The following is a 25,633-nucleotide window of genomic DNA, read 5'->3' as shown; positions in this document are numbered from 1 at the left end:
TAAGAGAAGCCTAAGATTGGAAACTCTAATGCATGTGGAATGGATGTTGCTTCCTGGCAGAAACTGTAGACCTAATGTCCTTCGCACCAAGGAGCGCTGGTCTTCGTTATCCCAATATAATCAATATTGAGTATATACTACTATAAACTTTAAAGCTTCAAATTATAAGATTCATTCCATTATTATCTTGCTTTCGAACTATTCATTGCCAATATTTTGATCACCTAGTAGTACAAATTGTTTTCTTATGCCTACTTCAGTTTCAAATTTCTTAAGGCAGGCCCCTGTGATTACATTATCTCTTTTTTGGGTTTCTTTTTGAAGTAAAATATTGAGAGAGCGCCCTTGCTTTTTGAAATTATTAGTGAAACAGAGGGCAATGCTCTAATGCACACCAGTGCGTACTTCTTTTACTTTCTCACTCAAGCACTGCAGCGAGCTCTTTGTTGCTCATGGTTTCTTGTGAGTAAGAAGATTCCATTGGCTTATATATATGCCCACCCTCAAATGGAAAAAACTGAACATCGTATGGGAATTTAACCCCCTACATAGAATAGCTAGCAAAAGACATACAGAAAATGTTGAGACAGAAGAAAGAAGATTAATGAGCGCTAGGAGGGATACTCCTATGATAGGTGTGTTTTTTCCATTCAAGCAAGATGAGAAGAAAGGGGAGGATTAAAATTTTGCCTCTTGTGGCTCACAGGAGCTCCAGCATACTGTTTCAGAAGTTTCATAGCGTACAGCAGAACCTGCAAAAAAATGAGTCAATGTGTAAACTTCTGAAGCTTACAAGAGTCTTTCCAATGAGCTTTAAAGAACAGCACAGACATACCAATCAGCAGTCTTGCTTCTCCCAAGCTTAGAAATACATCTGGTGGGTTTTCCTAGGATCTCACATAATGGATTCTTGGATGCTACCATTGGTTTAGTTTTTTTATCAGTTTAACATCAGCCTTTGTCGAACTGCCAATATGGCACACTCGATGCTTTGCTTACTCTATAACTGTAACATCCGTGACATTGTTTGACCTCGTTGTGTACTCTGACACAAGCTTGGCAAACAAAGATGTTTTATCCTCAAGAAGTCGTGATGGCATGTCATACTCTGCAACTCTTCCTGCAGATCATGACACAGTATTCCAAAGTTAATCTTACTTTCATCCATTTGTTTAGCAGTAAAAGCAGGAGTTTACTATGACTTTATGGGGAGATTCAGGGTCTCCATAACAGCAGACCGTCTTCTATTACGAAGCCCTAGGAAACATAAAGAAATACGGGGAGGAACATTTACTGCAGTGCAGTTGTACCTTCACTCAGAAGTAAAACCTGATCACTATCAATGATTGTCGGAATACGGTGAGCAATTGTGATAACAGTACATTGAGAAAATTCAGCCCGAATTGTGCTCTGAATCACCCTATCAGTTACAGTATCAACTGAGGCAGTGGCTTCATCGAGCACCAAAATTCTTGTTTGCTTTAGCAATGCCCGTCCAAGACACACAAGCTGGCGTTGCCCCATGCTCCAATTCTCTCCATTTTCACTAACTGCACAAATATCATCCAGTGAATAATCAAATCTCATGCCTTCTAGCAGACAGTACACATTCCATGTCTGGGGAAATCTTCTTCAGAGATCTTTTGCGTGGAAACTTTTGGCCTTAGTTGTACCATTGCTCCTTAAACAGCAGCAGTCGAAGTAAGGCAGGGTTGAAAACAAATATAACTTTTAGCCCAATTCCTATAGCAGTAGTACATTGTACGATTACCTCTTCATGCAGTTTTAGAGCAGAGTTCAAGGGGTGAGTGAGGAAAAGAAGAGACCTGAAGTTTCAAGCTTTCCATCTTTGGCTTGAATGACATCACCTAGCTGACTCTTATCAAGAGCCTGTGTGACATGATAAATGCATCAAAAGGCACTCCCCTAGTTCTCTATGTTCAAGATGAGCACATCCTTTGTAAAGCACATTACCTCCCAGATTTCAGCATCTGTATGTTCCTCTAACGGATCCAGGTTGTTGCGCATGGTCCCTTCAAACATTGTTGGATCCTGGGGGATGATGCTCAACTTAGAACGCAGGTCATGCAATCCGATCTTCGAAATATTGATGCCATCTATCACAATCTGTCCGGATGCTGGCTCCACAATCCTAAACAGAGCTTGAAGGAGAGTCGACTTCCCACTCCCAGTTCGTCCCACCACGCCTATCTTTTTTCCCCCTATGAAGGTACATGTTATCCCTCGAAGAACCATTGGCAGATACGGGGCATACCTTACCTGCAGCAATTCCACATGCATAGCCATGAAAAATGCTCAGCATCCTTTTTTACCCCAAAACTTGTGCTTGTTAACTGAAATTATAACTTAAAATACCTGCAAACTCTCAAGAACAATAGTTCCCTTGGACGGCCAATCCAAAGGGGGTCCAGAATTTTCTATGACTAGAGGAGCTTCACTAGCAATTTTGGAGTACTGCTGAATACGTTCCACTGATATTATCTTATTCTCAAGGTCACATAGATTCCATACAAACATGTACTGTAGAAAATTCAGGTTTAACCCATAAGTTACTGCCAGTCCAGCAATACCTGTGAGACATCAGAAACAGAACACAATCATAATCCAGTTTGAATAAAAACTAGAAATGTATTTGCTTTTAAATGCTCAAACAATAGAAATGAACCTTTTATGTCTCAAGATATGTTGGACTAGAAAGGTGACCAAATGTTTAGATTCCCTACTAATTCACTTATCATGAGTTTTCTCCACAAGCATATAAGTGCTTAATCAGACACAAGAATCACTCAAACATAGATGTAAGTAAAAATTCCCAACATACTGGCATCAATTGTAGCCTCAGGTAAGCTCACAACCAGCAGCAATGCAAATGCAAAAATAATGTTTGCCGGAACATCCAACCGTAAGCAAAGCCACTCCATTGCTGCAAAAGTGTTGAAGAGAGGTCTAGCGTAACAATCAATAAGCTCCAAGTTTCTAACTACAAATCGAGATTCTTGATCGAATCCTCTAATTGTTGCAGCTCCTGAAATGGTCTCCCCAAAATGTTGAAGAATAGGTGACTTGTGGATGCCCACCAACCTTGAGAGCTCTCTTGCGGACTCTATATAATACCTCTGTAAATAAATCATAGCATTAAACAAACAGCTGTCAATATCAAGATCTAGGGTCTACATTCTGCAAGCCCTAATAAAACAAAGTATATTCCAGCTGAAACAACAGTCTGTACCTTACATCAAATACTACGCTCGAAATTTTTGATAGTCATAAAATTGAGTGCATATCAAGAATTATTGCATTACCTGAAGCCAGATAGACATGCCCATCACAGGAAAAAACATGGCAAACACTGGCCATGCAACCTGAGACATGACAGCAATGATACCCAAAAGCTGGATGGTGTTGAATGCTAGGCCAGCAAATCGATTATATATTTCCAAATCTAGAGCATTTTGATCCGTGGATGCCTGAACATACAAATAAAGTGAATCATTCTTTGTAGCCTCAGCATGCTTGGCAGTTTATTTACAAACCTGATTTCCTTTCTACAATTGCTAGCGATCATGCACACGCTTCCACAAGATGTTTATCTATCATTTAAGATAGGATTGTCAAGTTATGACCAGTTGGATTTTTTTTCTTGTGCTAGAATATGTGGCTAATTGTATTACTCAAAATAATTTTACAATGAGGCACATGTTCTCAACAATCTAGCTGGGTCTATCTCAGAATCACAAAACAATCATATGTACAAGCTTCTCAAGGCAGTTTGGGGGCTATCAGGAAGGAAACCGAGGAGTGTGCCGCCACCTAGGCTGCCTGCTTGCATCATGAAAAACAGGCCAATGGCCACCGCAAGTGAGTAAGAACTATTGTCGGAGCTCCTAAGGGACCCAGGTCTTTCCCTACAGTTGGTCCAAACAGCCATGGAGTGAGTTGATAATGGATGTTTAGAGCTCTGCCAAGGTCGCATATATTGAGAGGCTTTTGCCATCAAAAATCGTTCGGTAACATGCCTTCTAGTGTGCCAACCTATAAGGCTCCAAATGATCTCTAAGACCTTTGAGCATGACCCCATGAGCTTTAGTACCTAGTGGCCGGGCAATGCATCTAGGCCGACCATAGTGCAAGAGCCTGTCTCAATGACAAAGATCGTACCAAGCATCTCAGTGTTGTTGAGTCAATGCTCAGCTGCCTCTGCTGACACATACATTCACAATGAACATTGAACAGCAAGAGTTTAGAGAGAGGAGAAGATTGCTAGAAGGTCGCATCCACTAATGTGAGAATGATAAGAGTATAAGAACAATATCTAAGGTACTATAGTATCACATCCAAAGTGGATGTTTACAGAAGGAAAAAATCCTACTCCAACTAGAAGGTAAGAAGCGTGTGTGAATAAGGAAGCATTCACACCAAAACACACATAGGAACACAATGAGTGTAACAAACCCCTTGGAAGTGAATGATGTGAACATATGCAAGGAATCTCTTGAAAGAGCCTTAGTAAATACATCTGCCAAATTGTCGTATATAGGGACAGAAACTGAATCGATATCCCTTGCATGGAGCCTCTCTTCGACATAATAATAGCGCACCTCAATGTGCTCAAATTTTCTTCTTCCAACACTAAACACTGTAAAGAAAAATACCCTAACATAGAAACGTAAATAGAAACCATACAACAAGCACAGACTGATAAAAAGAACACAGTTAGGGTTAAGGTTAGAGTAACTTAGAGACAATGAACACAGTGAATAAATGAAATGATATGACTACTAATAATATGATGCTCATGCAACAAACACTCTATGCAATGAATGAATACTGAACCTCGAACTCCTGTATCTCTAGGATCAGGGCAGGGGTAATGAGCTGGAGAGTGTCGTACTTCAAACGGATCCCGAATCGCAGCAAGGCAACCTCCGGATGTCGAACACCAACAAACGCAGCAATGAGAAGCTGGATCTGATGTAAACAGCAGTGAGGAGAGAGAGAGACTAAAAACGGAGCCTGCAGGAGAGAGAAAGACTAAAAACGCAGGCAGGATAGCTTACAGGAGAGAGAATGCCTAAAAACTGAGCCTGCAAGAGAGAGAGAGACTGAAAACGTAGGCAGGACAGCCTGCAGAAGAGAGAAAGACTAAAAACGGAGCTTGCAGGAGAGAGAAAGACTGAAAACGCAGGCAGGACAGCCTACAAGAGAAAGACTAAAAGAGACTGCATGCAGGTGAGAGAAAGACTGCAGCGATTGCAACATGAGAGAGAGAAAACTGTCAGGGCGGCAGCTAGAGCCTGCAAACACAACAGTTTGCTGGCGTGGCAGGCTGTACGACAGCAATGCAGATGAATAGCAGTTAGTCGCGACGCAAAAACAACAGCCATCAGCGTGTGGAGGGTTGGAAACAGGCGCCAGACTGTAGGGAATAGTGATGGACAGCAAGGGCTGAGATGTCCTCTGTGACCGGGGTGTGGGCAGCCAACTGATAACACCTAAAACCTGCAAAAACGAGATTGTAAAAGAGTGGGGGGCTAGCTGCCAATTTATAGAAAATCAAGGTTCTAAATTCTCTCCCACTTAACTTTCTCGATCCGCTTCCCGTTTTAGGGTTTTGGCTAAAATAAGACTAAAATAAGCATGTTTTGGGGCTATTTAAGTAGCTAAGTGCATTTCTTAGCACAACACCCCCTCTCAGGCCCAAAATAGGGCGAGAAAAGTAGGCCAGTCTAAATTTTGATTTACCCCAAGGCATCCCACCCCAAAGCAGCTAGGGCATCAGACAAAAGGTGCACATTGGTTGGCCAGTGGCCTACCAAGACTACAGAGGCAATGGATATCTTACCAAGGGAGCCCAAGTGATCACCCCAGAGAGGTCAAGGCATCGGACCAAGGGTGTTTGTTGGCTGCCCAAGGACCTATCAAGGCCTACAAAGACGAATAGAATCAACAATTGACTTTTTTTTAAAAAGTATTTTGAAAATACATAAGTAATATAGGGGCAACGGCCGATTAAGTGACAGATAGGAAAATATAAAGAGAGTTTTAAACCCAAGTTATTCACAAAACTAGCAATCCAATCCCTCGCATTGACGATGATAAGTGCCTAAGGATGATAAATGTGAGTGTATGTGCCAATCATGTGTTGAATATATGAGAGGTAAAAAAAACGGTGGGCTTAGCAAGACAAGCAAAGCAAGCAAGGGTAGGAAAACTGTCTTTAGGAGAACTGCCATGTGTTATGCTACGAATATGGTGGATCCTAGAGTCGACCACTCCAAAAGACCGAAAAGGGATGAATACACACAGATGCATATTGACATGAACAGAATGCCAATGCATAGGGTAATGCAAAGGGAGATGCAAGATATCATGCTCATGCAATATGCTATGCAACGGTGCCACTAGGATAGTGCCCTCACAGGAAAAGTGTTCACTTGTCCAAGTGTCCTTTTACAATCAGGTCATCCTAATAGTGCAAAATCCAGATGAAGTTACAAATACCCATAATACAATACAAAAGAATAAGTGAATGTAATGTCGAAAAAACTGTAAGCATCATCACGTTCACGATCAAGAGTAGGAGCCGCCCCCTCTCAAACTAGAAGGGAAAGCAAGAGGGAAGCACCCTCTTCCCGTCAAGCTGAAGAAATAGGGGAGGGTGTACCCAAGCCGATCCTGGGTAGCATGTACTGAAGAACCGGCCGGTTGACCGCTTTGGTCAAGATATCTGCAAAATTATTTGATAAAGGCACAAACTCTAGGCGAATAGTGTCTAGCTTAACCTGCTCTCTGAAAAAGTGAAAGTGGACTCCCACATGCCGTGTCTATGGTGTGATGATCGGATTGCCCGCAAGGGCAATGGCACTTTGGTTGTTGTAGTAAACAACTGTGGGAGAGTCACATGGAAAATGAAGCACCGCTAGTAAACTCCTTAGATAGATGGCCTCGGTGGTGCTATCAAAGAGAGCCCGGTACTCAGCCTCAGCCGTGGAAGCCGCCACTGTCTCTTGCTTACGACTGGACCAAGAAATGGGAGCCATGCCCAAGGTAAAGAGGTAGCCGCCATGGGAACGTCGGGTATCAGGATCTCCTCCTAAATCAGAATCAGTGTACCCCTGCAAACATAAACCAGAACCATATGTCAAGCCATAAGAAAAAGTACACCGCAAATAACGCAACACACGAAGATATGCAATCCAATGTGACATTCTAGGTGCTGTGAAATACTGACTGAGTATGCTAACTGAGTAAGCTAAATCTAGCCTAGTGTCAATTAACCAAAGAAGTTTTCCTACAACAAAACGATAGGTGTGTGCATCGAAGGGCTGTCCTAGGGTATCCTTCGACAAGTGGACAATAGGATCAATAGGCGTGGCCACTGGCCGTGTCTGATCCGAAGTGTATTGTTCCACAAGCTGAAGTGCGTACTTCTGCTATGACACAAAAAATACATCCTCCAAAACGAACTACCTCCATCCCCAAAAAATAAGACAACAAACCAAGGTCTGTCATTTCAAATGTAGCTTTAAGCTTAGCCTTAATTTTCGCTATGGCAGCAAAATCTGAACCTGTGATGAGTAAGTCATCAACATATAGCAGGATATAGCTAACCCCCTCTGGAGTGAATAGAACATATAAGTTCAGGTCATAAGGGGTAGAATGATATCCATGAGTCTGTAAGAACTCATCCATTCTATGGAACCAAGACCGCGGCGCTTGCTTCAGCTCATAAAGAGCTTTCTGCAAGCGGAATACCATATCCCTAGGGTTCCCTGAGGGAAAATCCGGTGGCTGCTCCACATAGACTTTCTCCTCCAAGTATCCGTTAGGAAGGCACTTTTGACATCCATCTGATGTATCGGCCAGCCGTGGTGAGGGGTGAGCGCGAGTAGCAACCGAAAGGAATTCAACTGTGTAGTAGGGGCAAAGGTCTCTTCATAATCAATGTCGTGCTTCTGTCGAAACCCTTGTACTACAAGGCGAGCCTTGTACTTGTCTAAAGTCCCATCAGCTTTTAGCTTTGTCCTAAAAATCCACTTTGTCCCAATGACTTTCTTGTGGCTTGGATGATCCACTGATGTCCAAGTCTCATTTCGGTCAATACTCTCTAGCTCCCTTTCCATGGCCTCTCGCCATTGAGGGTGCTGAAGAACCTCCTACCAGGTATTCGGCTCAGAATGCGCTATGTAATCAGCTGTAAACAGCGATGCAAATGATGCCTGAGAAGCAAGCCGGGAGATCTTCTAAGTCCCTCCGGAGTGGAATCCGGTGGTAGGATCCCTGAATCCGGCATGGTCTGCTGGTACCAGCGAGGTAACGGGTCTCGCGAAGGGGGCCTAGGAGGTGAAGAAACTGCGAGAATGTCAAGAGCGGAAAGTAGACTAGGCTCAGTAGGCACGATCTCTGATGATGTGGAAGAAGAAAGCGGATCGGAATCTGGTGCAAAAGACTGCACAATATCCCTCTTGTCAAAGGCGACATCCCGCCTAACGATTCCCTTGTTTGTCCGAGGATCGAACAAACGATAGGTTTTCGCTTCAAAGGAATATCCCACAAAAATAAGGAGATCAGCTCGGGGAGTAAGCTTTCCTATCTTGTCATCAGGCGTGTGTGTGTACGCATGACACCCGAAGACTCTGAAATGGGAAATAACAGGCTGAGAGCCAAAAAATGCCTCATACGGGGTCTTCTAAGAAAGAGCCACAGTCGAGCATCGGTTGAGGATGTACATCAAAGTGTTAACAGTCTCGACCCAAAGGCGCTCAGGAAGTTTTACTGCGAACAGCATAGACCATGTCATTTCCATGACTGTGTGGTTCCTACGCTCTACGACTCCATTCTGAGAGGGGGAGTTGGTAGAGGTGAGCTGGCGAGAAATGCCATTCTTCTGTAGAAACTCGAAAAACTCGTGGGAGATAAACTCACCACTGCTATCACTCCTCATGCATCCAACATGACCAGTCTAGTTATGAACCAGCACCACCTAAGCAGAAAAATATGTGAAAGCATCAGACTTATGCTTAAGAAATTGTATCCACATGTATCAAGAATGATCATCCGCTATCAAAAAGAAGTACAGTGCACCGTTCAAAGCAGCAGTGGATGTCGGCCCACAAAGATCAACGTGAATCAATCTAAGAGGATCCTCAGCCCTATGTGTAGACTGCTGAGAAAATGGGGTACGATGCTGCTTCCTGAGCGGACAGGCTTTACAGACATCTCGAGCTAGCTTCAGGCGTGGAAGGCCCTCAACCAGCTCACGGTGTGACAACTCATAAAGTGAGTTATAACCAAGATGCCCTAAGCGAAAATGCCAAAGACGCTCATTGTGCGTAGGCTCCCAAGATGTGGCTAAGGCCTGAAAGCTATGAAACACGGAGCCTTCGGCTGTCGGCTCGGTCAGAAAGTGTGTCATGTGGTATAGGCCATTACGCTGTGCCTCACCATGATCAATTACTAAACTAGTCAGAGAGTCAAGGACCTCGACTGTGGTCGTTGTAAAGAAAACTACTCGTCCCAACCGGCAAAGCTACTGAACAGATAACAAGTTCACCCCAAGCTGAGGGACATGATATGCATTGTCCAGCGAAGCCAGATCCGGACCCTTGTCAGTGGCAAAACTGACGCAACCTTGAGCCTGAATCTTAACCGAGGAGTTGTTTCCTACACGGACCCGCCCGACTGCAGGGGCTCGGGTACAGAAAATATCCTCTATAGAAGTCATGTGATGTGTAGCTCTACTGTCCACAATCCAAACTGGAGCTGAATTGCTTGGCTATGACGAGTGGCCCTCTACAGTAACCTCGTCGGGAAGCAACTCACAGATGTGGACGAGACTCGCATCTGATGTCTCTATGGAGACGATATGGGCCTCTGCAGACCAGTCAGACAAGCCCTCTGGAGTTAAGAACGTTGTCGACTAAGATGACTGAGTTTGACCTTTAAACTACCCCTTGCCATCATCTTGTCTCCCTTGCTGGGGATTGCCCGCCGACTGAGGGGCGGGGGTCTGAGACTTAGGTTTTGGTACTGTGCCTCGTGCCTTTGATCGACACTCGTCGTCAAAATGGCCAGTCTTTTGACAATGTTGACAATACCTATTCTTTTTAGGTACATTCTATCACCCAGGTTTGAGTTGTGACTAGGAGTTTCCTTGAGAATCCCCAGATTGATTTAGCTTTTGAGTTTGATTTTGATTTTGAGTGGAGGTTTGGTTTGGTTTGCCCTTCCATTGTTACCCTTTCTGAGAATGAGCAAGAAGAGCCCCCTCTGAAGAGGAATTCATATGAAACTGATCGAACAACCATGCGTAACGCAACACCTGACACTCAAATTCATAGAATGTAGACATGGTAGGCTTTGAAACTATTCCTTCCACAAAATTAAAGTATTTCTTGGGGAGTTTATTTAGGAACAATGTGCCCTGATTGTCAAAGGACTTGGGAGTCCCCGTAGTGGAGAATTCAGCGAGGAGACGCCGATACTCAGCTAACTTGACTTTCAAGTCATCTCGGTCAGTGATTTTGAAAAGTTAAAGCTCATGGTCAAGATTAATACGACGGATCCTATCTCGAGCTACATAGCGGTCATTCAAGTGTGCCCATCGCTCTGACGCTAAGTCAAAATGCTGAAGCTGAGAATGAAACTTAGGCCATAAGCCCTACATCAGCTCGACAATAGCGGATGCATTCCTAGCCTTCCATGAGTGGACGATCTCATATTGAACAAATGCGGGATCGGGTTGGGGTTCCAACCCCTGCAGTAGATCCCATAGGTTCTGTGAATCAAGGACATGTCTCATCAAATTCGACCAAGTAGTAAAGTTTGACCCGTTAAAACAAGTCTTGTCATTAAATGCATTCTTAGCAGAAGATGAGCTAGAACCATGAGGTGTCGCGTGGGTGGAATAAGATGAAGGTAGGAAAGATGGTGGAGGTGAGAGTGTTTGATAAGAGTAAGAAGAAGGGGGAAGAGGTGGGTAGGCAGAAGTAGGCTATGAGTGTCCAATGAGTGCCGATTGATGCGAACATGAATGTTTCCATAAGGTGCCGGTGTAGGTGGAGGCACTCAGACACAATAGCCTTGTCCAAAGTGAGGTTGGGACACAACATTATGACCAGAAGGTCTGTCAAAAGATGACGTACCAATGAGACAGTAGGGTTGGCGGAGAGGAACACGGAGTGAACTCGGCAAACGCGGAGAAGAGAAGAGAAGAGAGAAGAAACTCTGATGAATGGAATGATGAAGACCTAAATCATGGAGTGAATGTGATACAAGGGACCAAGGGTGCCATAGCACAAGGAAGATGATGAAGACAGCCATGAACCATGAACTGCAATGTTCTCTTGAAGGGGTGTGAGGGTAGTGGAGAGGCTAGAGAGAAGAGGTGACAGACTGAATGAATCAGCCGTGAGGAATGAATGAGAGAGTGGCCTATAAATAGGTATAGTCAGTCTAGGATGGCATCCCTTTTTTGGGTTGCAAACCCTAAACACAAAACGCAGAAACGCAAAAACACAAACTGCGGGTGAAGGGTAAAGGGTTTCTCAACACCCCCTCTCAGGCCCAAAAAAGGGAACAAGAGAAGAGTGAGGTGGAGATGCAATGCTACATATTGAAGAATGCTCATGCAGCAGGTGCCACTTGGACAGTGTTCCTTGTGGGAAAATTGTTCACTTGCACAAGCACCCTAGTACAAAGATTATGAAATCATGCAATGCAGAAATGTAGGACTTTGTGTGGTGTCGAGAACCATAAGGATATGTCCGTACTCGATTGTGGGAGTTGGCTCCATGATGACCAAGTGAGAAAGACAAGAAGAGAAGAGGAGGAAGAAGATGTAGAGGATCCCTACAATCCAAGATTTCCACAGGAAAGGGAACCTGCAGTAAAAAACAGTAGACAGAGTGAACTAGAGAACCCGAAACTCAACCTCGGGAGAGAAGCCACTGGCTCCGTGCATCCATGCTAGAAGGAATACGAAGGCCTCGTCACCAAGTCACGGCTGGACCTCTGAGGTCTCAATCTAGGTGGTACCTGAAAATCTTGGGTGTCAGTAGAAGAGATGACTGGTTGAAGACAACCGCCCCAAGAAAGTAGAGAATGGGTGAAGAACTTCATGTGGAGTAGGTTTCCCCTTTGAGGTGGGAGATGGAGGGGCCCCCGCTGAAGTCGAAGAAGAAGTAGATGCCCCCTCTGAGGGCAAAGAAATAACATCCCCCTCATAATCCCCCTTTGAAGTAAATAGGGAATCCAAAAACTCATGGATCACAGACTCCAAAATGTTTGATGACGAAGGAAGTACCGCCGGTTGTGCCGAAGAAGGTATCTAGGGTGTCGAAGAGCTCCCAGAGGTAGCCTCTGGAACCTGAGTAGTCAAGGGCGGAGAAGGGTGGGGCTTAGAATGAGCAAGAGGTGGGCAATAGTCGTTGTCTCTCAGTGGAGCGGACAAGGTAGCCGAAGAAGAGGAAGGAGTCAAGTAGCCACTGTCTCTCGAAGGAGTGGACTGACGAGGAGACAGTATAAAACAATCACTCTCTCTCGATGGAGCGGACTGCAAATCCGTAGGTTGTGGAAGCCACAGTACCCGAAAATAGGTAGGAGAAGACTGTCGTTGGCATTGCAACAATCTCCAGGAGGTTGTAGCGCCAATTGATCCTCCATGTGCTCGAAAGGATGTAGTGCGCATCAGATGCGTCTTATGGCCTTGAGCATAGTACTTTGATAGCCGATGCACAACGATCTTTGTGGCCCAGAAAGGAGAGGTGGCACAAGGAGTGCCTGGTGGAAGACACATATACTCCGGGGGGTGGGGAGCAAAGGTTGAAGTCGGCAAGCATTGGTGGCATGTCTAGTGATGCCACAGTAGGAGCACCCAATAGTCTGGTCATCTGTTGGTAAAAAAGCCATGGATACTAGTGTGCCTTGCTGAAGAAGGAAGAGGTCAGCCCACCATGAACCACGAACCACAATGTCCGCCTCAAGGGGTGTGAGGGCAGTGTGAAGCATGAACCGCAATGTCCGCCTCAAGGGGTGGGAGGGTAGTGGAAGGGCTGGAAGTGAGCTGCCAGTGGGAGGAGGATGTGACCAATGGTAAGAGGTTGCAACCAGTAGAAAAACGCAAGTGGGAAGAGAGAAAGACTAAAAACGGAGCCTGTAGGAGAGAGAAAGACTGAAAACGCAGGTAGAACAGCCTGCAGGAGAGAGAAAGACTAAAAACGCAGGCAGGGCAGCCTACAGGAGAGAGAAATACTAAAAACGCAGGCAACAGGAGAGATAAAGACTAAAAACGCAAGTAGGACAGCCCGCAGGAAAGAGAAAGACTAAAAACGCATGAAAAAACAGCAGCAATAGTCAATAAACTGAAATCAGCTTCAGACAGTGTGCGATAGGCTGGAAACAGGCGCCAGACTGTTCTAGATAGCAATGGCCAGCTTGGACCGCGATGTTCTCTACGTGCGGGGTGTGGCCAGCAAGCTCAAATACCTGAAATCTGCAAAAAACGAGAATTTGATGCAGTGGGAAAAGAAGAGAAGTGGATGCCAAACCTGCCACCAATCTTTGCCTTCACTGGAGTGGAGGATATTCGCTTCTAGGTAAGCGGATCCAGCTCTGATACCATGTCAAAAGATGATGTACTAGCGAGACAGTAGGGTTGGTGGGAAGGAACATGGAGTGAACTCGGCAAACATGGAGAAAAGAGAGAAAAAACTCTGATGAATGGAATGATGAAGACCTGAATCATGGAATGAATGTGATACAAGGGACCAAGGGTGCCGTAGCACAAGAAAGATGATGAAGACAGCCACGAACCATGAACCGCAATGTCCTCTTGAAGGGGTGAGGCTAGTGGAGAGGCTAGAGAGAAGAGGTGATGGACTGAATGAATCAACCGTGAGGAATGAATGAGGCTGGAGAGATGAGGTGACGGACTGAATGAATCAGCCGTAAGGAATGAATGAGAGAGTGGCCTTTAAATAGGCATAGTCAGTCTAGGATAGCGCCTCTTTTTGTGGTTGCAAACCCTAAACGTAAACCCCAAACGCAAAACGCAGAAAAGCAAAAACGCAAACTGCGAGAGAAGGGTGAAGGGTTTCTCAACAAGGTCCACTAGGCAATGCCATGGAGGCAAACTGTGGAGGCAACTGATCCACACTCGAGAGAGACTAAGTGGGATACCCAAGCTGCAATGATCCCGAAATTGTGTATAAGATAGGTGGAACACCACCCGGCTAAGGGAAGGATAAGGTCCTAAAGGATGCGCCTATGTTTCCATAACCTCCTAGTGTGATATGCGGTGCGACATGAGGTGTCTGAAATGAAAATGTAAATGGTATAAATAGAAGTGGTGAAGCAGCGGAAGAATATGGTGGGATGGGTGGGTTTTGAAAGTGAGGTGTATGAGGTGCAGATTCTTTTTGTTCATTTTTATCATTTAAACACTGAAAATAAAACTGTGAAGATGATGATACACCATGTAATGGCGTGAAAGGAACACCAAATTCATTCTGATTATGTGAAGTAGACGGAAAAGAAGGAAGGACAGAAAAAGAGTTACCTGGCTTTTTCTTATAATCCCCGCGACGTGTGTTAACATACAAGAATTGGTCCTCTAGAGGACCTTTTCTGTAGTGAACAAACTGAACTCTTTCTTCCACATGATCTCTACTAGTATATTGCAAAACAGAAGAGGTAAAAGTAGAAGGCACAAAGGACGAATCAAAAGTACCTTGTACCGGAGAGGACGGAAGAGTCTAAAAAAATAGAACATACTCCAGATCTTGCTCTCCAAGAGAGGGCCCATCCCTGATGGAGATCTCGACGGTCCTGCAACATCATTAGACTTACGCGCAACATCTGAAGAGTGAAATCCATGCATACCTTCATTTAGAAGCTTTTCTTGAATGGCAATCCTTCGGTCGAGCTTCTTAATCTTCTTTTATCAATAGGCTATGATCAATTTATATTCCTCAGAGGTCAGCTTGCCTATCTTTTCTTCCATGTACTCAGATGTTTCTCCCACCATATCAGAACTTTGTGGAGCAAGCTGATCGGCCCACTCTCGCTCAGTTCTCGGCATAGGCTGATTTGGAGACTAAATTGGTGTTGATGTGTTCGAAGTCATTTGAACCTACTGTTGTTCTTGCTTCTTGCAAAGAGCTTTCAGATCAAAGGCCTAGGTTTCTCAGAGAGTACCAAGCTCTGATACCTTGTAAAGAAAAATACCCTAACAAAGAAACATAAACAGAAACTGTACGACAAGCACAGACTGATAAAAAGAACACAGTTAGGGTTAGGGTTAGAGTAACTCAGAGACAATGAGCATAGTGAATAAATGAAATGATATGACTACTAATAATACGATGCTCATGCAGCAAACACACTATGCAGTGAATGAATACTGAACCTCAAACTCCTGTATCTCTAGAATCAGGACAAGGGTAATGAGTTGGAGAGTGTGTCGTACTCCGAACGAATCCGAATCACAGCAAGGCTGCCTCCGGATGTCGAACACCAATAAACGCAACAATGAGAAGCTGGATTTAATGCAGACAGCAGTGACGAGAGAGAAAGACTAAAAACGGAGTCTGCAAGAGAGAGAAAGACTAAAAACGTAGACAGGACAACCTACAGGAGAGAGAAAGACTAAAAATGGAGCTTGCAACAAAGAGAAATACTGAAAACGCAGGCAGGACACCCTGCAGGAGAAAGACTAAAAACGGAGCCTTCAGGAGAGAGAGACTGAAAACGCATGCACGACAGCCTGCAGGAGAGAGAAAGACTAAAAACGACTGCAGACAGGTGAGAGAAAGACTGCAGCAACTACAGCAGGAGAGAGAAAACTGTTAGGGCGGCAGCTAGAGCCTGCAAACGAAGCAGTTTGCTAGCGTGGTAGACTGTACGACAGCAGTGTAGATGAATAACAATCAGCCACCAGATAGAAACAATAGCAATCAGCGTGTGGAGGGCTAGAAACAAGCGCCAGACTGTAGGGAACAGTGATGGACAGCAAGGGCTAAGATGTCCTCTGTGACCACGGTGTGGGCAGCAAGCTGGTAACACATGGAAACCTGCAAAAACGAGATTGTAAAAGAGTTGAGGGCTGGCTGCCAATTTATAGAAAATTAGGGTTTTAGATTCTCTCCCACTTAACTTTCTCGATCTGCTCCTCGTTTTAGGGTTTTGGCTAAAATAAGCCTAAAATAAGCATGTTTTGGGACTGTTTAAGTGGCTAAGTGCATTTCTTAGCACAACACTAGGTCTTTCATTTGCGGAAAGCTCTTTATGGGCTGAAGTAAGCACCGCATTCTTGGTTTCATAGGATGCACAAGTTCCTTTGGACTCATGGATTTCATTCTACCCCTTACAACCTAAACTTATATTCAAAAACCACTTCAAAGGGAATCAGCTACATTCTTTTGTATATGGATAATTTACTTATTATAAGCTCATATTCGACTACCATCGCAGATATTCAGGCCCAACTTTGCTCCATATTCGGGATGACTAAACTCGGTTAGTTATCTTATTTCATGGGATGGAGGTAGTTCAATCTGGGGATAGTATTGTTGTGTCATAGCAAAAGAATGCCCTTCAGTTATATTGGAACAATATTGTACTAATCAAACACATCTTGTGGCCATGCCACTTAATCCCACTGCCCACTTATCTAAGGATTCCCTAGGTCAACCCTTCAATGAGCACACCTATAGATCTATTGTAGGAGAACTTCTTAGGTTGATTCATACTAGGCATGATCTTGCATATATGTGTCTTCACTTAATATTCTCATAAATAAGTTGTATAGGTCCCAATACTATATCTCCTCATAGGCCCCTCTATAATAGTGAGTCAAACTCCTCATTTTCTTGCAAGCCTCCCACTCGGTAATCAGTCCTAATCCTCTCTAAGTCCAGAGATGTCTGTACAACTCCCTACATTGATGACCATACCATCAGTTTTGGGGCATAGTCCCATGTCATGCAGGGCCATTGGTGCATGTGGAGTGTAGGAAGCTCTAAAGGAAAATTGAATGTAAAATGGAGGTGAGCTCAAAGGTGAGTATTCCTAAAGGGGTGTTATGCTCAAGCTATGAAAGCCCATGGTGGTTGTAGATGTCCAATTGCTCATGTGTGAGGTAGAAAGTAGTAGGATGAATAGAAGTAGTGGCTAGAGCGAATGTAAGTGGGCAGGAGGATAGTGTGAGAGACATGTAGATGTGCTTTGCTCCAATCGGACAAGGGAGGATGGTGAATGATTTGACTATAACTACGTTGTCTCAGTAGAGCCGAGAACATAGTCCACTATGTTCATAGTCCACTATGTTGCTAGACTGGGTGGGATGGAAGCAAGTGAGGGTTCCAAAACTGGGCCACTTGTTCATCCTATTATAGATAACAAGATAATGTCGTGTCACTGTGAAGAAAATTGCTAGGGTTTGCACTAAGGACACATAGAGTGTACAACCACGTTAGAAACACAAAGAGACAAACGTAGACACAGAGAGCAAAACTCAAACCCTAAACACAAAACTCAAAACTCAAACACAAACAGAAGAAGGGAGAAAGAGAATACAACTCTGAAGTGAATGAATGTTGTAAATGAATATAAGAGTGTACAGTGTGCTCAAGGGCAGAGCAATGTCGGAGTGTAACGTCCACCAGAGGCAGATCCCAAGTGCTGTGACCACCAGTCAGAGTAACGAAGTGAGAGAAACACCAAACGCTGATCACCAGAGTGTGAGAAAATTGAGACGATTGCAGAGGATGATGCCTGATGATGTGGGCGAAGCAACAAAACATAGCAGTAGAATGCTGCGGTAAAATGTCGCAATAAAACGCAGCAACAGAATGCTGCAGTAGAATGCAACAGTAGAACGCCGCAGTAAAACGCAACAGTAAAACGAGGTGATGGCAACAGTTGCGAAGGCTGGACCGCCACGTGGTGGGAGACTGATGGGGCTAAGATTTGCACACAAGGGTGAGAAACCTACACGGGAGGGATGAGGTTGAATGGGGGCAACCTGTCTATTTATAGATGTGGAAGGGTGCCCCAAAAATTAGGGTTTCCATTGAACTCTCTTGAACCGCTCCCCGCTTTAGGGTTTTACTCTAAAATAGTATTTTTTAGTGTGTCTTGGGGTTATTTAAGAGGCTAATCAGTAAGTAATGCATATTTTAGCTCAACACCCTCTCTCAAGCCCAAAACTGAGCTGAAAGGTTAGGCCAACCATTGTGATATTTAGTAACCTCAAGGCATTCCACCCCAAAGCCGCCAGGGCATTGAATAAAGGATGCACATCGACTGCCCAGTGGCCTACCAAGACTACAGAGGCGATGGTTATCTTACTAAGGGAATCCAAGTAGTCACCCTAGAGATGACAGGGTATCGGACAAAGGGTGCACATTGGCTACCCAGTGGCCTACCAAGCCCTACAAAGGCAAATGGAACTACATGGAACTTTTTCTTTTTTCTCTTTAATAAGTGAGGAAAATTTTATGGGAGGCGGCCGATTGAGTAATAGTAACCTAGAAGACGGGAGTAGGGAGGATACACCCAACACATCACAAAACAGTACAAGCTAACCCATCCACTCAGGGTGTCGATGATAAGGAAGAATAGGTGATGAGGTATCCATGTGATGGAGGATGGTGGTGTGGTAACAACAGCCGCTAGTGGAAACAACTTAGGCTCAAGTGGTGCTTTGCACAATGAGATGCAAAGTATGCTACATGTTGAAGAATGCTCAAGTGCCACTTAGACAATGTTGCTTATGGGAAAACTGTTCACTTGCTCAAGCGCCCTAATACAAGGATGATGAAATCATGCAATGCAAAAGGTAAGGTATAACAGGAGGTAGAAGCCGATGTCGAAGACAAGGTACGGAAGTCTGTAGAATAGCAAGAAGGGTAGGAATCTCCTCTCAACTTGAATGTAGATGCCGAAGAAGGAAGAGGAGCCTGATGTCGGTCTTCTTATGGTGCCGAGAACCATAAGGAATGAAAGAAGATGAAGTGGATGAAGCACCGCACTAGAAGAACAAGGTAGAAGTCACCGCTATCTTAGCATTGAGAGAGATACTGCACAATCTGCCTCGGGAGGGAAAACCACCATGCTAGAAGAAGAGCAAGCACTCCTAGGATGATAAAACCATGAAAGGAATGGTGCGCATCCCCACTTCTCTAGCCCAGGTAGAACCAAAGCAATCTGCAAGTTAGCCCTACACTGAAAGACAAAACCCCGCAAAAGAGATGAGAATCTGCAAACACAAAGGTTAGTGGTGAGATGCTCCAAAGCAAAATATAACAAAAAGAAAATCTAACTCCAAATAAATGCAATGAATGTGTATATGTGTGAGTAAATGCAGCAGAAGACAAAAGAATGGAAAAGCTAAGGATAATGAATCCTATGGGCCCGCAACTCTAAGAGTGCGAAAAATGAATGCTAGACTGACCTAGGGTATCCGAAAGGACCTAGAGACATGGTAGTCTAAGAAGGTGGCCACCATCGCGTACGTCTAGTGGCAGGACTCTGCCAAGGGAACGCCTGACGAGGTGGAGAGGAAGATGAGATAGATGCATAAAGTACAATGGGATCAGAACCTACAAACCAATCAATCAATCCCTCAGGGGAAGTGAAGGAGATGGGCTGCTGAGGTTGTACTCGAGCCACATGTTCAGCAGCAACAGCGAGTACTGAAGAAGAAGATGAAGCAGGAACAAAAGGCGTAGCCTCACGGGACTAGGCAGTCGCAGTGGTTTGGAGAGGCTTTTTAGGCGGAAGACCTTGGGCCTGGGAGCAACACTCCTCATCCATATGGCCTGGTCTTTGGCAGTGTGTGCAAAACTGGTTTTTCTTAGGGAGTTGCTGCCAGATAGGTCTAGATTCTTTGGTTCCATCTGAGAAAGAGTAGTCACCCTTTGATTGGCTTGCCTTCGTATCTTCCGACTTCTTGCCACTGGTGGTTTTTCCTCCCGAAGAAGAGGCAACCAACCTCCTTTGCTCTGAATAAGGCTATGATGAAGAAGAGGGTGGGATGGGAGGGAAGTGAGAAGTATGTATGATATGCTCAAATGAAACAAAAGCTATAGATGTACCTGAATTTCGTCTACTTCGTGAGTCCCCCTCTATTGAAGTTCACATATGCAAAGCCATCTGGATTCTGTACCTCAAAAGAAGAAACAGGCGAGGGTTTTGATTCATGCAAAACAAAAGGATTGTACAAACCTGACATTGGACCTGGTTGAGATGATGAAGATGGATTGCCAGACATTCGGAATGCCGTATGTCCTCCATGATCGGAGAGGTGGCCAGCCTCACCAACTGGTCCGGTTGTGGTAGTAGAACTGGTAGGAGGGATGTAAACATCACCATACTTGTTGCGATAGTACTCCTCAAAGTCCTCCTCTGTCATGTTAGTGAAATCTGGTGAAGGTGAAGTGTCATCCTTCTCACCGAGTCCATAATGCCATCTCAAGGCCTCCAATGATGGAGAAGCCTGATAAGACATCATAGGAACTGGAGAAGAAGGTGTTTAGGACATTGTGATTCGGTTACGAGTCATATTGTGTACCTCACACAAAGACTAGCTCTCCACAATATCCGCAGGATACTCTTTACAAGAGCATTGGCTCTGATACCATGTGAAGAAAACTGCTAGGGTTTGCACTGAGGACACACAAAGTGTACGACCACGTTAGAAACACAAAGAGATAGACGTAGACACAGAGAGCAAAACTCAAACCCTAAACGCAAAACTAAAAACTCAAACATAGAAACTCAAACACAAACAGAAGAAGGGAGAGAGAGAACACAACTCTGAAGTGAATGAATGCTATAAATGAATGTAAGAGTGTATAGTGTGCTCAAGGGCAGAGCAATGTCGAAGTGTGACGTCCACCAGAGACGAATCCCAAGTGTTGTGACCACCAGTCGGAGTAACGAAGTGAGAGAAACACCAAACGCTGATCACCAGAGTGAGGAGACTGCAAAGGATGATGCTTGATGATGTGGGCGAAGCAACAAAACGTAGCAGTAGAATGCCGCAATAAAATGTCGCAGTAAAACGCCGCAATAGAATGCCGCACTAGAATGCAGCAGTAAAACGAGATGATGGCAACAATCACGAAGGCTGGACCGCCACGTGGTGGGAGACTGATGGGGCTGAGATCTACACACAAGGGTGAGAAACCTGCACGGGAGGGATGAGGCTAAATGGGGGCAGCCTGTCTATTTATAGATATGGAAGGATGGCCCAAAAATTAGGGTTTCCATTGAACTCTCTCAAACCGCTCCTCGTTTTAGGGTTTTACTCTAAAAGAGCATTTTTTAGTGTGTTTTGGGGTTGTTTAAGAGGCTAATCAGCAAATAATGCATGTTTTAGCTCAACAGTCCCTAGCTCTAGTAGGTATTGGCTGTAGGTGTTGTCTCCTCTAGTGTCAACTGATAATCTAGCTATGCCTGCCTCCTTTGCATCCAACACCTACACTCGTCCTAGATCCTCGAAGTCATATATATCGCACTACCCACCCTATGCCTTGGCATTAAAATCCCCCACTAAGAGGATCTCAACTAGTCTACAGTAGTGTAGAATCTCATCTAATAGATCTATAAAGGGGAACTCCCCATTTGCTCCTCCATCCCCCTCTCTCCCCTCATGTAGTGACTCCTTGGTGGCATATCTCAGTCTTCTTGGGGAGAACTAATAGAGCCCAATATATAGCATCCAATCCTATGATACTTCCACTATGACCCACTTGTATCGTGCCTTTGGATCTCTCACCATGATGCTGATCTTGTCATGTACCTCCTATCCAATCAATATTGCTACTCCTTGTTATCCTTGGGCAATACCCTCATGTCTCATGCAACTCCTATGTATGGACTCCCAAACATACCCTTATAGTCTAGGTAGCCCTCTCTTGGGGCTCTAGTGTGCCTCTGTAATCATAATCAGGTCGTGATCTATCATCACCTCCTTCATCCTCCCTAGATGTGTCCAAAGTGACCCATTACAGTTCCACACTGTCATCTGTATCTTTGAGGCTTCTGCCCAATAGGCTATGTGTCCCTATTCAAGGACCTTGCCACTATCAACGGTGACACGGCCATCTTTGTATACTGCATTTTTGCCTTCTTTTCTCACTTGAAGCATACATGCATGTCTATGTTCTACCTCCATTTTGGTCAAGTCATCATCTAACTAGATGGGATTCCCCAAGAGTCCACATAATACGGCCTTTTTCATCATAAATGCCCTCTTTGTTGTCTCGTATGGGAGCTTCACTATGAATGTGCATTTTTGTGGCTCTTTCCCAATTCTCCATGCTTTGGTTAAAGGGAAGTGGATCCTCCTCTTTGTACCCCAAGTGTATGCATAGATCCTTACCATCATCTTCGGGTGTTTAGCCCTCCTTTTCAAGGGTACCATTCACTCTCACATTAGTCTTCTTGCTTGCCTCATTTTCCCTTCTTCAAGGCTAGTATCAATAACATGCACCTCTTCTTTATGATGCTTCTCCTCCACTTCCTTCTCTTGATGTTCTTCTTCACAACCTCAACCCATCCTTCTTGTGTGGCTTCAAGCTTGAGGTCCATTGCTTTGTGGATTTCCTCTTTAATTGCAATGATGGTATCCTCTTGGATTTCCCCTTCCTCCAAAACCATTACTTCTTAATGCAGCAATCCCTTCTTTAACTTGCTGGATTTCCATCAACATGGCTGCCTTTTCACTTCTCCATCCTTCCACTTGACCTTCAAGCTTGGCCATTTTATCTAATAGGTTGTGCTGTAATTGATTTATACTCTTGTCCAATGTCTTCTTTGTGTTGGAAACCAGAATCTTCAGCAACTTCCCGAGATTGTCCAGCTTGGCATCCACACTAGCCATTTTTCCAGCCGAGGCAATGCCCTGTTTCTTGCTCTGTTCTGACCAGTTTTCTAGGGTGGTGAGGCAGTCTCAAGAAATAGTGTTCAGTGGAGATGATGGAAGTTTGAGAGGCGATGGCATGAGCAGGCAGGCCATTCCATTCAGTGATGAGTAGAAGCAAACAAGTCAACTGGCATCAAAGGATCTCCTGCATCCTCTACAATTTTGTGGCCTGTCTGAACTGGAGTGGATATAGGCTTACAGTATTGCATTTCAAAACACTCCAAGAGCTGCCCTATGTATTTAGACTGTTTCAAAATGATTCCCCCCTCCACTACAATGAATTGTATGCCAAGATATTAATGCAAATGGTCTTCAAAGGCTGCAATATGTCTCCTGATGCCCAATCAATAGCACATTGTCCACTCACAGACAAAGAAACAAGAAATCATTACCATTGTTGCAAAGATAGAACATGCTCTCAAAGCGTGAGTTACTAAAACCAGGAGCAATCAAATGAGCATGTATCTTTCATACCATGCCCGAGGTGCCTGTTTTAAACCATGCAAAGCCTTATGCAGCTGGCATACCTTGCCCTTTGAGCCTTTTTGAACAAAGCCAAGAGGTTGTGTGACAACCCCACTCTCCCACATAGGACTTGTCTAGCTGCTCTAGGAGAATACCACCCAACCGCATGTATCCCAAGAGAAATCTAGAAATCCGTCATGCCTATAGAATGCTAGATCCCTCTAGAGTCCAAGCATCATAGGCTCCTACTACAAAGATAAAGGCCCAAGCCTTGAGCTCCTCATGTGCTATAACTTGGAAGTCCATGCCTCAAACTTGCTGATCCTCTGAGGTCTCCACATGGTTTAAGTTGCTTACAACAATCTAGGAGTCCACCTATGGCAATCCAACTACAATCTCCAGTGAGAAACCCCTATATGCAAGTACCTCCGTGGGTGCATAGACATTGAGGATCCCAATTTACAAATCCCTAATGGCTAGCCTAGCCCATAGGATTGCCCTTGCCATAATTATCTTATGGTCCCGCACATGAGGTAGAAGGGTCGAGCCAATCAAAGTACATAATCGATATTAAAGTATGCAAGCTCACACCATCTCTTTACTAAGGTGTGAACAATGCTTTTGGGATAGCAAAGGTCAAGGATGATACTACAATGGTAATATGATGTAAAAGCATGTGCCTAAGGTCATACAATTAACCTATGAAAGTACTTTTTAGTAGTACCAACATGTGGATATGAGCAGTAAAAAAGTCTTTTCAATCAAGGAGAAAGTTCTGGTTACCACCTTTGTAGGAAGCAATTTCATACGGCTGATCTCACTTAGTCCATCCAATGACCTTTAGAGTCATAAAAAGATGAAATGTTCATCTTGTTAAGTACTACAACATGACCAAAGGAATCTTCGTGATCTGATTTCCACATCATTTTATATAGCCATGAATATGATTGGTCACCTAATTGCTGAAATTCAGGACTGCACCTACTTACCTATGTAGGGAGCTCAATATTTGGAGCTACAACCATGATCTCATGTTAGAGTATGAAGAAGAGTTGTTTCCCACTTTATGAAGTATCCACCTACCAAAGGGCAGGTTGAAATTAACTCAGAAAAAAGTTAAATATGCTGTACTGAGCAGCTAGACTGCAATCTCAACCACAAACAGTGCAATTATAGCACAATCCCAGAACAATCTAGCTTTATGTAGACAATGGGCACCATAAAGTGTACTATTGAGTAGAGATAAGTGTATCCCACACTCTACATTGTGCCTTCCTCCTCTCTGTACTAGTTGTGGGTTTAAGGATTAGCCCATCACTTGTGGTTGGCAGCCATCGTTGCCATTCTGTTATAAATAGAGTTCAAGAGTTCAATGCTATTATCAATCTTGTGTTCTCTATCCATTTAGATTTTGATTAAGGCTTGTATCAATATCTTACTCTCATCTCAATACAATTCACTATCATTCTTTACTAAACAATTGACTATGTCAAAAGTGCCTTTGTCTATGGGAAAATCACTTTTATCTATAGAAAAAAACACTTTTATCTTAGGGAAAAAGCATTGTCTCTATGAAAAAGCACTTTTGTTAGTGCAAAAAGTACTTTTTCACAGTATTATTATCATTGTTTTGCTAATTTATTAAGACTCGTTTCTTCTACTTCTCATCCCCTTTTTCACATGGTAACAAAGTAGATTCCTTCAGAACCTTATCTATTGTGAGCCTTTGTTTATGTGAAAATCCCCATTCACTTCATTACTTTCTTGAAGCTAAAAATGGCACCTACTCTACACAATCTACATTTGGAGAGATCTAAAAAGCTCAATGGCACCAACTATGCCACTTGGAAAATGAAGACGAAGTCACTCCTCTTCTTCCAAGTTTGCTAGGAGCTGGTCTCAATGGATAGACCAAAAGAAGATAAGATTACTAAAGAAGAATCGGCCAAATTGGACAAAAATACCATATTTGTTGCCCACATGATGAAGCTAAGTGTCAAGGAAGCCATTCTCAACCATCTAATGGATATGACAACTCCTAAGAACCTGGGAGACCTTGGAGAACATATATAAATCAAACATCAAGATAAATAGCACTGAAGTCGAGCTTACCAACACAGAGAAATGAAGGAGAGACTGCCACAAAGTTCATCAAAAGAGTCGAGGATTTGCATTAGCAATAGATTGCTGTGGGAGATAAAATGACAAATAATGAGC

General features: G+C 44.0%; 1 protein-coding gene across 2 annotated transcripts in view; it reads right to left on the bottom strand.

The window, feature by feature from the left end:
* Positions 1-260: 260 nt before the first annotated feature.
* Positions 261-25,633, bottom strand: part of LOC148013042 (putative ABC transporter C family member 15) — a 39,156-nt gene continuing 13,783 nt past the window's right edge. Inside the window, exons 5-12 of one of the 2 annotated variants that reach the window (XM_087667630.1) lie at positions 3,324-3,488; positions 2,843-3,137; positions 2,377-2,591; positions 1,975-2,280; positions 1,827-1,890; positions 1,311-1,550; positions 836-1,120; positions 262-752 (exon numbers count right to left, since the gene is read on the bottom strand). In XM_087667630.1, the coding sequence (XP_087523756.1) occupies positions 996-1,120; positions 1,311-1,550; positions 1,827-1,890; positions 1,975-2,280; positions 2,377-2,591; positions 2,843-3,137; positions 3,324-3,488 (1,410 nt within the window). In that variant the 3' untranslated portion in view covers positions 262-752; positions 836-995. Of the gene's footprint in view, positions 753-835; positions 1,121-1,310; positions 1,551-1,826; positions 1,891-1,974; positions 2,281-2,376; positions 2,592-2,842; positions 3,138-3,323; positions 3,489-25,633 lie in introns of both variants that reach the window. The other variant, XM_087667631.1, reaches the window with a different exon arrangement.

This window comes from Lygodium microphyllum, chromosome 26 (assembly GCF_053477565.2).
Source record: "Lygodium microphyllum isolate KBCC chromosome 26, Lygodium_microphyllum_v1.1.10, whole genome shotgun sequence".
Classification (NCBI taxonomy): domain Eukaryota; kingdom Viridiplantae; phylum Streptophyta; class Polypodiopsida; order Schizaeales; family Lygodiaceae; genus Lygodium; species Lygodium microphyllum.
Note: the sequence above shows the minus strand (reverse complement) of the source record. Positions and strands in the feature narration are given on the sequence as shown.